The following is a 10,723-nucleotide window of genomic DNA, read 5'->3' as shown; positions in this document are numbered from 1 at the left end:
CCGCCGCATTCCAGTCGTGCTCGTCGGGGCTGGAGGAGAAACTCGCGCCGCCATGCTGCCCCGTTCGTTGAACTGGATCCAGGAGCCGGCGCTGCCAACATAGCCCCCTTCGCGCCCCCGCCGCTCACCAGGCTACTCGCATCGACCCGCACCGGTTCTGGCGGAATCGAGCCACCGACGCCTGTTGATGGTATGAAATCACTGCCATGCCCCTGCCAGCTAGCGAACCTGAGCTGTCCTGCCCGACCCCAACCACATCGGACCCCTTGCATCCCGCCACCGGAGCAAGTAGCAGCTGCGCCAGCCTGCGCACGGAGAGGGAATGGCCGCCGGCGTCCACCATCGGACCGATTGAAGATGAAGGACGATCCGGTTGTTTTTTCAGGGGTCTTTTTGCAAAATAAAATTATATGGGATGTAATTGCCTTTTTTCTTTGCCACGTCCCGCTGTCCAGCGGGACACACCTGTCATAATTGTGCTCAAAACACCCTAAGCCATCGACTAGTGTTTTTTGCAAAATAATAGCCTCAAAATTAGTGTTTTTTTACATAAGCCGTAGAAGTGTGGTTTCTGCAACCTTGGCCTTTAATGTTGATGGTTTTTGCAATTCACTCATGTTATTAGCTTTGTTCTTGACGTTCCGGATTTTTTTTCCGATAAAGGGGTGATCTTTTGCACTGAATGTTGTAGGATAATGTTGGTTTCATTAAGTGGAATGGAACCAGGCAGGACCCTTTCACTAAAAGAAAAGCATATGCGTGATAGATTGAAGGGTTGGGTAGCAGTTTATGTAATCCCATTTTCTTAAATTTGTTTCTTTTCTCGGCAGGAGATACTAAGATTAATGATTAATGATGCACCGGCATTCCCTCAAAGAGAAAAGAGTACTGATGCATCATCTGTGCTGCTATACGAAGCTCCCTTTGGCATCACGCTTTTCTCTTTTGATGGGGGCTACCTCAATGATTTAGTGAAGGTACTTGTTTTTTCATTGTTGATGCTCCTTAGTTTTTGTCTTCGTGATTAATGAGGAATTTAATATCATCTAATCGATTTCTCTCTATTTTTTTCTCTAGGACTTCTCGGCATGCTTGCCACCGCTTGTTAGTAACCCTACCATTCTTTTTGTCATATTTCCTTACCTTTTTGTTGCCAACTCTAACATAGTAATGCTTTACAAAATTCGCTGAAATGTTGCATGAGTCTTTATTGTGAATTTTTGTTGGAGCAAGTGGGTGGAATATAAAAGTTAACTCATTTCTCGGTAGTTTTTATTTGTTACTGAACTGATTTGAAATTCAATTAAGCCGGTCAACCATAATTTTTTTCACGGTTGGAGTCTTTCCTCATCATGTTCTGTTTTGGTGTCATGGCGCAATCTAATATGGCCAGACATCTATTGTAGATCCTTTAAAGATCAATTAACGCTGGCTGAAACCTAAGTTTGTACTAATATGCACAAATATGTACAAAGTGGTTACATCTTCCTAGCTAGCTAGAGGTGAATGAGCCACGGCATGGCACTCCTACCAATAATAACATGGATTCTTTTCAAAATACTAACATCTAGCTTTATGTCTGAACATTTTGGGAGCACCAATGAGAGAATTGTACATACAAAGATTTAAGCAACACTATACTTTCTGATTGATGCAGCACTACTAAACTACCTTGTCTCCTGTCATGATTTAGTACTTGCATTATACTCCCTCTGTAAACTAATATAAGAGCGTTTAGATTACTATTTTAGTTATCTAAACACTCTTATATTAGTTTACAGAGGGAGTATTTAACAAGCTTTTCGTATCCCTTATGTGTTTATTTTCCAGAGTTTGATAGCATCCATGAAGTATGAGAAGGTGCCCACCCCCATTGACCTTGTTAATGAGGCTATTGACGATCGTCTGGCCAAGAGGCTAATCAAGCTATGTGGTTCTGAGAAGAAATTAGTTGTCGGAAGTGCTGAATATAAAAGACTTATTGAAACAAAACTGGTTAGTATAACTTTGTAAGCTTTCTTGTTGGTTCTGTCTGGGTGTGTAGTATTGATCACCATTTGCCTTTTCAGGCAATAACCTGTCTGTATGTTGAGGTTCCAGATTGCGAAGTGATAATTCGCAGTCTGAAGAACCCCATGCGGTCAGTTAAGATTAATGTTGAATTGTCTATGCTGCTATACCAAGCACCCTCTGGCATGGCAATTTTCTGTTTTGATGGGGCGTACCTCACCACTCCAGTGAAGGTACTTATTTTTTCATTGCTGATGCTACAACTTCTTTTCGGTGTCATCAAAGAAGAGTTCAAGATCATCAAATTGATTTATCTCTGTTTTTTCACAGGATTTCTGGGCATCCTTGCCACAGCTTGTTAGTAATTCTCCCTATTTCTTTCTTACTAGTTTTGCCATCTTTCCATACGTTACTTGTTTCCAACTAGTACAGAGTAATGTTTTAAATAATCACCACCACATTTTACCAGTATTTATTATCAAGTTTTTTTGCAACAAGTGGGTGGAATATAAAAGTTTAATTAATTACTCAGTAGTTGTTAATTTTTATTAAACTGATTCTAAATCGAATCAAGCTGGTCGATTAATTTTTTTGGGGTGGAGTCTTCCCTCATTACCATGTTCTGTTTTGGTGCCATGGTGTGCTGTAATTAATGGCCAGACATCTGCTGATATATCCTTAAGGCCTTGTTCGGTTGGTGGGGATCCAATCCCCTAGTGGATTCAATCCACCCAGGGTTTGGGTGATGCCCACCACATCACCCAATACCCACTAATCCCTCCCTCCACAATCCCTGTCTAAACATCATTGTTCGGTTAAATCTCTCTCTTGGCAGTCGAGCTGCAATAGGAATTAAGAGAGAGCAGGAGAGGAGAAAGTGGACGAAGAACTTATCCACGACAAGGATATTTTCAGGGAGGAGGGGACGCTAGAGATGGGGTAAATGCGGTCGCCGTCGAGCTCGCACCTGTGTACCTAGAGATCCCCTTCGAGCTTGCGCCGACACGCCTTCAGATCGCTTTCAAGCTGACGCCGGTGGTGCTGCGCAGACGCCGTCCACGCCGCCATTGCATCCGAATCACAGGAGAGAGAGAAGCGTCAGGCTGGGAGGGCTTTTTTTCTTTCTTTCTCGCCTAGTGTTTCGTGTTCGTCTCTCGGATGGGGATTAATTAGTTCCACGGTCTGGGAGGAGTGGATTTTACCCTTGCGGCATTTACGAAGTTTGGAGGGGATAGCCCAGGGGTATAACCCACACGAGGTTTAAGACCGAATGGTTTTATCGGGCATGTTGGAATCGAACCGTGGGTGGGTCAAAACCACTTGGATCAGCGCCAAATCCCTGCCGACCCCGGCGGGGGAGGGTGTAACCGAACAAAGCCTAAAAGATCAATTAACTCTGGTTGAAACCTAAGTGGGTACTGCTAGGCACAAATGTCCATGTAGTGGTTGCATCTTCTTAGCTAGGGATAGATGAAGGAGCCCTATCTTGGTATTGCTACAGAGGACCATACTGTGGATTGTTTTCAGAATACTAACATCGAACTTTATGTATGAACTTTGGGAGCACCACTGAGAGAATTGTAGAAACAAAGAGAATTGTGCAAACAAAGACTTAGCAGGTTGTACTTTATGATTGATGCAGGGCTACTAATCACCCCTGCCCCCTACATAATTTAGGCACTTGCATTATATTTGACAAGTTTTTTTAGATCATTTTTGTGTTTATTTCAGAGTCTGATAGTATTTATAAAGGTGGAGAAGATGCCCACACCAATTGACCTTGTTAATGAGGTCATTGACGGTCACCTAGTCAAGAGGCTCAGGCAGCTGTGTGGTTCTGGAAGGAAATTAGTTGTGGGAAGTGTTGAATATAAAAGAATAATTGAAACGAAACTGGTTGGTATAACTTTATAAGCTTCCTTGTTGCTCTACTTGGGTGAACAGTGTTGATCACCATTTGCTTTTTTAGGTAATAACCTGTCTGTATGTTGATGTTCCGGATTGTGAGGTGATAATTTGCAGTCTGAACAAGCCCATGTGTCCTTTAGTGCCTGAAGAACAATTTGAGCCGGACAAAGATTTAGAATTATTCTTACATCAACGTGACTTTGACGTCAAGCTAGAGATGGTGAGCTTATTTCTCACATGTGATTCTATCTACTTTATTTCTCCCTTGTCAATGCTATAGTACCTTTTCTTTTCTTTTCAACAACTCTAGCAAGCTTGAATAAGTCGCCTCATCTTATGCAATGTTAATCCTTTCTGACTGATCACCATTTTGAAGATGAAACCGACCTCAACCTGGTATGCAAGATTCTGATTTGGTCACCATCAATCTTGATCTGAATGTTGTTGTTTAATAACATATGAATATTTTTAGATAATGAACTACATCTAAAACTTTTTTATGTACTGAAGTAGATCTGAACCTCACTGTTGGAGTTGATCTTTGAGTCGATGTTAAGTAAAAGCTACTTATACTTGTTGATGCCAAGACCACCTTTTCATTCCTGAATGTCCCTGTTTTCTTATGTTTCACAAATAGTAAGCTATGTCCACAAATATCATGATTTGATTGAGGGGAAAGTGAAGTAATACTAGTCTGGTATCCCAAGTGTAATATCAGTTTATGCACTGTTTTTTGTCAAGCACCTGATTGAAACAAGACAGAAGGACCAAAATCATCTACACTTGCTCACTAAGTAGAAATTTGCTACTGCAACCCTTCTGGTTTAGGAAAGTGACAGTTTTCAGAAATTGTTTAGATGGAGGGAAGAACATACAACATATCCCTTTATTCTGCACATTAGTGTCCGATGGAGCAGTTGTAGGACGTTGTTTTTTCTCTTCAATGTTCTTTTCCAGGTGAAATCCATGGCTGCTTCCTAAAACTTAAAATCTGTAAGCAGATGTTTCAATTGCCAAAAGATGGTTGTTGTTCTGCGACTAGACTAACCATCGAGCTTTAAATTTTAGTGTAATCTCAAGATATTGCAATTGAACTCTTCTTAAGGTAATTCTCTGATTTATCTGAACTCACTAAGATTATTTGCTTTTTCTTTGGTCTTTTGCGCATTTAAAATGCCAGAGAAAATTTTGCCAATCTCTTTAATTTTCACACAAAGCTAAGGTGTTCCCCATTTATAATTTAGAGACAAGCATCTTGTCAAAGCTTAGATTTACAATGGAGACACCATCAATGGCAATTCCAAAGTTCTGTGCCTGATCTGTCAGTATCTTTCTAATCTCCCACCTCACGCGCTGAAATTAAAGGGGAAAGGAGCAAACAATGAGCACCCACAAGTAATATATTCTGCCAAATATATATAAGCATGCCTACACAATGCTAGTAATCATCGTTGTGTAGAATGGCGCCATACATTGTGGAGCAAGGCCAGAACTATGTTTCTTCACCTACATTTGCACAGATGAGCAATTGTTGTCTTCTTGCCTTTTCCAGGTATGTGGCAATGTTGGCTCTTGGGCTGCCCAATTGATCACTGAAGCTGGTGGCAAGGTGGTCTCCATCAGAGATGTCACAGGGGCTGTCAAGAACTCCAATGGCATTGACATAGCCAAGCTGATGAAGCACTCGGCAGAGAACCGCGGGATCAAGGGCTCCGACAAAAGGCGACGCCGTCGACCGACCTCGCTGCTCACGGAAGAGTGCAACGTGCTCATCCCGGCAGCTCTGGGAGGAGTCATAAACAAGTAATCTTCTTCTTCCTCGTCCCAGCTCACTTCATCCTATCTTCTATCAGATTAATGCTCTGAAGCTCAATTAGAGTATCCTCCTGGCTGTTATTTTTTTTTCTGTATCTGAAAATATTTTTGTTAATAAATAGTCCTTTCGATTTTCTTGTTCTCCTAGGGACAATGTTGATGCCATCAAAGCAAAGTACATCATCGAGGCTGCTAACCAGCCAACAGACTCCGAGGCCGAAGAGGCAAGAACACCAACATTTTGGCACAAAACTAAGCTGCATTTGTTGACACATTTCACACATTGACTGACAGTAGAGAAGTGTACATGTCCGCGCTGCAGATTCTGGCAAAGAAGGGCGTGCTGATCTTACCGGACATCATGGCCAACTCCGGCGGAGTGATGGTGAGCTACTTCGAGTGGGTGCAGAACATCCAGGGGTTCATGTGGGACGAGGAGAAGGTGAATCGGGAGCTCAAGACGTACATGACCCGCGCCTCAAACATAGTTCTAATTATTTAGGCAGTGTATGGCGCCGTAGAAAATGGACAGTAATTATGTATAGTATATCTTCGAAAACCAGAATTGGCTCAATTTGGAAAAATGCCTGCTTTATATGAATTTCTTGCCCGCTTTGCACGCGTTGCTACAAGTGCATTACCATGCCTCAGCCATAATCATCCTTGACAAATATGGCAATCACCTTTAGTATGGAGCAGAAGAAGCATGCACAACCTATTTTGTCAATGAGCAAGTTTAGCATATGTTTGTACATTGCTGATCTACTCCCTCCATTCCTAAATATAAGTATTTTTAGAGATTCCAACATGTGACTACATACGGAGCAAAATGAATGAATATACACTCCAAAATATGTCTAGATACATCCATATGTTATAGTCCAATTGAAATGTCTAAAAAGACTTATATTTAGGAACGGAGGGAGTGGTTAGTAAGCAGAACTCTGTTATAGTAAAACTAGCTAGAGGATTACAGCACCACATGTTGTCACACGGAGTCATCTTGGTCCACAAGTACCGTTACGACCCATCCAGACTCACAAGCAGCATGGAGCTAACGTGCACCTGAACTTGATCAACATTATTGGTTATTTTTTGCATGGAACATGTTGTTACAATGCTAAGATCTATAGTGAAGTTTAACTAACATCTCCTAAATTGGTACTTGTGGAATTATTTTTGGAACTTTTATTTTTCTGACTTTTTCTGCATTTGAGCCAAAGAATGCTCCTGGATTTGGATTTTGCTTTTAATTTTTTTCATGTTCGAGAAAACTTCTTCAAATCTGAAATCTTGTTTTCTGGGCAAATTTTGAGCCAAAATGGTCCTGAATTTGAATTTTGCTTCTGTCTTTTTTTATTCGCTAAAACTTCTAAAAAGTTTCCCAGATTGAATAGAGGGTAGTGTGAATTTTTGAGAACTTTTATGGGAACTTTTTTTTTCCAACAATTTTTGACCGAGAATGCTCCTGATTTTTAATTTGCGTCTAGTTTTAGTTCTTTTTGGCATAAACTTCTTCAGTGCAACGCCCTACCCGCTAGTAGTCTGCTCTCACACCATGGCCATTAGGGAAAAGCAAATAAAAATCTTCAAAAATATATACCAGAAAATGAAATAAATCATGGAAGCGCCATGAAAAATAAAATGAAAATGAAAATCACTAAAAAGATTACATATTCAGAAAACAAGATCATGGATACATGGTAGAGTTAGAATAACCTAACAAGTTCTCCGGAGGAATTGCTAGCACACAATTGACTATGAGGCAGAGGTAGACGGCGGTGGCTGCCCGGTGAGAAAGAGTTTGATGACCGTGCTGTCCGGCGAGGCGCGAGGTAAACGACAGCGGCTATCCGGCGATCCAACGTGACAGGAGGTAGACCTTGGTGGCTGGCCGGCGAGTTGGAAGTAAACAACGGTGGCTGAAGGTTGTCCAGTACAAACACTACTGCTACAATGACCACCCAAGACAGACAATAAACCTGCAGCCACAAAATCAAGTATACATGGGACAATCACTAAATTTTATTGCTACTAAACATTCATTAGTGCCCTAATGACGAACTAAACTAAATCATCAATTGCATTGAATAGAAAGAAAAATAGAGCTGGCTACTGCATGATATACCAGGTGCAGAATTATTGCAACTGCACTAAATCAATCCTAAGTATACTTAATTTTATATGTGATGTGCAGGAAAGCATGGTCGAATAAGAGCGGGTGCAAAGGAAATGATAAAATCAGTATTATGAAATCCTTTCCTCTGTCGGGTTGTACAATTGTCTAAAATTTCCTGATGACTACTGCCATGTATACAAAGATAGAACAAAAGGTCAATACTAAATCTGGTAGACTCCACGGAAAAAGGATCTGCTAGACTAAACACAACGAGTTTAAACTACATCTGATAAAACAGACTGCTGAAATAGAGTACCTGATGCTCACTGTTCGAATCGGTGGCTGCCTTAATTGACGCCGTTTTTGCTGTCGTAGGGAATACACGAAATCTAATAACAATCGAGGATTATGAATAGTCTGAGAACGTTATCATAGCAAGTAATATTTAACAACTCTTCAGAAATTGCAGAATCTCTGTAGTTTATCATATATCTGAATTTTGATATGCTTAGTGGGATTTATTATCAGTGTTCTCTGTAGTTTATAAGCAGCAACTGCCACTGGGGAATGCTACAAGTTGTGAGACATTTGTGAACTCTGAATCTGTGTCTGTTCTGAACTTCAAAACAAACACATGCAACTGAAGTATGAAACTGTTATTAGCACTAGTTAAGTTGTTCCAAGCCATAGTTTACATGTATGACCTGAACTTGTATGTGTATGCTGCAGCAAGATTTCAGTTGTTTGAACATGCTGTTACAAGTAATCCAAAATTCAAGATTTCATTACTGAATAAAGGCTAGAAAGTTAACAGAACTTTATACATATATGGCCTGAACTTGTGTACGTGTATGATACAGGAGTATGACCATAAGCATACACAGTTAACAGCTGATTCTGGAAACTTTAAGGCTGCAATTTCTACTTGTGGGTTTGTGTGACAAACCAAATGATGTTCTCTGCTGAAAAAAATTCATATCATATCCCTCTTCCCTTGAGAGTTTTGTGTTGATGATGCCTACATGTCAAATACGTAGCAGCAGCAGCAGCAGCAGCTGCGTGCTACAGTCAGCAGCAGCAGCGTCATTGCAGGCATCGAGGACAACTCAAGTGCCTGACGCGGGCAGCCGCTAATCATGCGATTAGTGATTGCGGAAGTTGCGCAATCTAGCGAACGCACTGCTGGCATATCCACTAGCAATCTGAACCCTAGCTGCTAACTGAATTTTAGTTCAAGGCGCTGCAATGTGCAGTTGCTCCAGGCCTCCACCGCCAGCACAAGGTGTGAGGAGGGAAGGACGGGAGGAAGAGATGAGGGCAGGGGAAGATATACCTCTGTTCGTCCATCATTACGACCAAGCGCAGCCGGGACCTCGCGCCGGCGTCGTCCCCTCCAGAACCTCACGGCGGCGGCGGCGGGGACGTACGTGGGCGAGCGGCCACTACGACCAAGACCAGCCTGGGCTTCGCCTCCTGGACCTCGCGTCGGCGTCTTCGCCTGCAGGTCCTCGCGCCGACGTCATGGCCAAGGTCCTCACTCCTGCGCCGCCGTCTCCCAGGTCCTCGCGAGATGGGTTAGCCAGATGCGGGGGTTTGACCAGCTGAGTACTAAAAAAACACATGACCATAATACCCTTATTGACTAAACTCAATTTTTTTAATTAACAGGTTAAAATCAACGGTGGAAAAAAATCGGTGGGGGAGTTACACGAAATTACAATTCGTAACTCCCCAACCACCGTAAAAGAGCTCATCTCTTGCATGATACTGAATCATGTGAAAAGAAGTATTTGAAGTTCTTTCGACTTCTTCTAAAGGATTTTATTTTTACATCTGAAATTGACACCAAGGATTGGGTTTTAATCCAGTTTGCAACGGCTTTGAAGATGATATGTTACCCTGGAGCATGGTATAAAGTCTTACCCCTTGATGAGGTGAATCATAATATTTTTATATATGCGTTGAGTATGTGTATGATGGAAGTCGTCATTCTAGCAATGTACTGAAGTGTTATTTCTTTCAGATTTTCTCATTTGATGAGTGCTCAAAGATAGAGGCTCATGCATCTGGATATAAAAGAAGATTTTCAAAGATTGATGTATTGTCTATCTACAAACATGTTGCTAGACTCAATTCAAAAAAGTGCATACTAATGGTCAAATTGGATATCTGGATTTCGAAGGCTAAAGAAGCGCAGGAGAAAGTAGATGTCAGAGATTAAGCAACCATCATTTTTCGGGAAAACTCAGTAGGACTAATTTATGTACTGGCTCCAAAGTTTTTAAAAAAACTAGTAATATGTAGACGTGTTACCTTTCCGAAACAGATGGAAACGTGTTGTCTCTCTCAGCAGGAAATGAATCTCCGCGGTCCGTCAGGGGATGCTTCGATTCGTCATGCTTGTTCTTCCAGTCCAAGGCATGCAGATTGGGATGCTTCGAGCTATATGTGGATATTTGGATATGTTAGGAGAAACATCTAGGAATATCACATCCAGTGTCTCACATTGATGCATCCGGAGATCGTTCCGACGGGTGACGTTCAGTTGGAATCACACGTACGTAAACTGGAAATTTCTAGCCAAGAGTCCATGCACATTTCTAGGAAACTGGCACTCCTATTTTTAGCCAAGAGTCCAGTTTTACCTACCTCAACACCGGCCGGCCGGCGTCAGTTGCATGCTGAGTTGGGCGTGTCTAGTAGGAGTACGAGTTGAAAATGTCGTGGCAACGTTAATAAAGTCATTTTGACCTAGCCTTTTTATATGTTCACTGTTACATGACGTGAAAGGGTATATGCATGATGGAATGTTAATACAAAAGTACGAACTTCAGCATGCTGCCAACGCCCGGGACGCCATTGTAGTGCTCC

The 10,723-nt window shown here is 41.8% G+C and overlaps 1 protein-coding gene across 1 annotated transcript; it reads left to right on the top strand.

Annotated features, from left to right (window-relative positions):
- Nucleotides 1-836: 836 nt before the first annotated feature.
- Nucleotides 837-10,073, top strand: LOC147983060 (uncharacterized). Its single transcript, XM_087539424.1, has 9 exons — nucleotides 837-977; nucleotides 1,078-1,104; nucleotides 1,831-1,995; nucleotides 2,070-2,243; nucleotides 2,341-2,367; nucleotides 3,742-3,906; nucleotides 3,980-4,157; nucleotides 9,602-9,786; nucleotides 9,876-10,073. Exons 1-9 carry the CDS (start codon nucleotides 846-848, stop codon nucleotides 10,071-10,073), a joined length of 1,251 nt encoding a protein of 416 aa, XP_087395550.1. The 5' UTR covers nucleotides 837-845.
- The last annotated feature ends 650 nt before the right edge of the window (nucleotides 10,074-10,723 follow it).

The sequence above is a fragment of the Triticum urartu genome, chromosome 2A (genome assembly GCF_056163025.1).
Source record: "Triticum urartu cultivar PI428250 chromosome 2A, HENAU_Tu73, whole genome shotgun sequence".
NCBI lineage: Eukaryota > Viridiplantae > Streptophyta > Magnoliopsida > Poales > Poaceae > Triticum > Triticum urartu.
This window is presented reverse-complemented; position numbering and strand designations above follow the sequence as displayed.

Coding starts and splice junctions, on each gene's coding strand:
- LOC147983060 (XM_087539424.1), top strand. CDS start 846: ATGATTAATGATGCACCGGCATTCCCTCAAAGAGAAAAGAGTACTGAT. Junction 978..1,077: donor ACCTCAATGATTTAGTGAAG/GTACTTGTTTTT, acceptor TTTTTTCTCTAG/GACTTCTCGGCATGCTTGCC. Junction 2,244..2,340: donor ACCTCACCACTCCAGTGAAG/GTACTTATTTTT, acceptor GTTTTTTCACAG/GATTTCTGGGCATCCTTGCC.